The 1132-nt window shown below is 57.1% G+C and overlaps 1 protein-coding gene across 2 annotated transcripts in view; it reads right to left on the bottom strand.

Moving 5' to 3' along the window:
• Positions 1–344: 344 nt before the first annotated feature.
• Positions 345–1132, bottom strand: part of STK40 (serine/threonine kinase 40) — a 14676-nt gene continuing 13888 nt past the window's right edge. Inside the window, exon 11 of one of the 2 annotated variants that reach the window (XM_010137314.1) lies at positions 345–1045. In XM_010137314.1, coding sequence (XP_010135616.1) covers positions 827–1045 — 219 coding nt within the window. In that variant the 3' untranslated portion in view covers positions 345–826. The remainder of the gene's footprint in view (positions 1046–1132) is intronic. The other variant, XM_010137313.1, reaches the window with a different exon arrangement.

Here is a 1132-nt window from a genome sequence, read left to right as displayed (position 1 = left end):
ACCAGAATTAATGCAACTTTAACTGCACCTTAGATAAGCTACTGAAAAATAAGATTAAATCATATATCCTCATGAAAGGAAAAGAATCAGTGAGAGGGGAGAGAGAGGTCAGAGGCCACAGGGGGCCGAGTCCTGCGAGACCCTTGATCTGCAGACATGATCCGATCCCTGCAGCGACCGCCTGCCAGGACGACTTGTGCCCGAGCGGATGGCCGGGCTCTCGGGGCAGCTCCGGTGCCACTCCCGAAGGTCTCGGCGCACTGCTTCCCACATTTGGCCAGCGAGGCTCAGAGGACGGGCCAGGTGGCACAGTGAGGACAGAGGAAGATGTGACGCAGATGAAGGGAAGGGGGAGGCTTCAAGAAATTCTTCCTGTCGAGAAACCCCGATAAATCTTAAGCTTATTCAAACCATATGGAGCGAACGCAACCAGCCGGCTCTCCGTGCTGTGCAGCCGCGGCTCTGGGGCCAGCAAAGCAGCTTCACCCTCGGCCGCCTTCGCCTTCCCCACCGGCTCCGCTCGATCCAGAGAACAGCATGGTTAAAAAGACAAGAGAGGTAGATTACAGTCATGATTAAAAGCAGATTAGTCATCTAGGCTTCGATTTAAAAAACAGATTCCAGAAGATGCCAAGAGGTTGCTGCTTCCAAAACCAGCTTTTCAAAGTCTTCTCCCTCCAGAGCGAGTGAGCGCGTGTCCCTGGGCAGGGCCCGGGATTGCTACATGACCCTCCCTCGCGGGACACCGGTATTGCTGCGGGGCTGTGGCGGGCGATGTGAGAGGCAGGCTGCGGGATGGCGCGTGTGCTCTCGGCTCTGGGGGAAGCTACTTCCGGAGGTACCTCTGGGCCAGGATCGCTGCGTCCAAAGGGTTCATGGGCTGGGCGTCGTGGCCCAGGCGCCGCACAGGGGGGATGTTTCCGAACTGCCGCTTCTGGAGGAAGCTCTTGGCCTCGTGCAGGGTGTTCTTCTCCTCAGCCAAGAGCAGCTGCTGCCTCATGTAGTTCTCGAACTCGTACTGCGAGCACTCCTCTGTCACCTTCACCTGCCAGAGAACCACTCTGTGAGAGTCACCCCAACAAGCGCCAGTTCCACAGCCCCCCCTGCAACAGACAACTGAAGCCATCAAACA

Source organism: Buceros rhinoceros, unplaced genomic scaffold (genome assembly GCF_000710305.1).
Source record: "Buceros rhinoceros silvestris isolate BGI_N320 unplaced genomic scaffold, ASM71030v1 scaffold32705, whole genome shotgun sequence".
Classification (NCBI taxonomy): Eukaryota; Metazoa; Chordata; class Aves; order Bucerotiformes; family Bucerotidae; genus Buceros; species Buceros rhinoceros.
The sequence above is the reverse complement of the archived record's forward strand: the minus strand, read 5'-3'. Positions and strand labels throughout refer to the sequence as shown.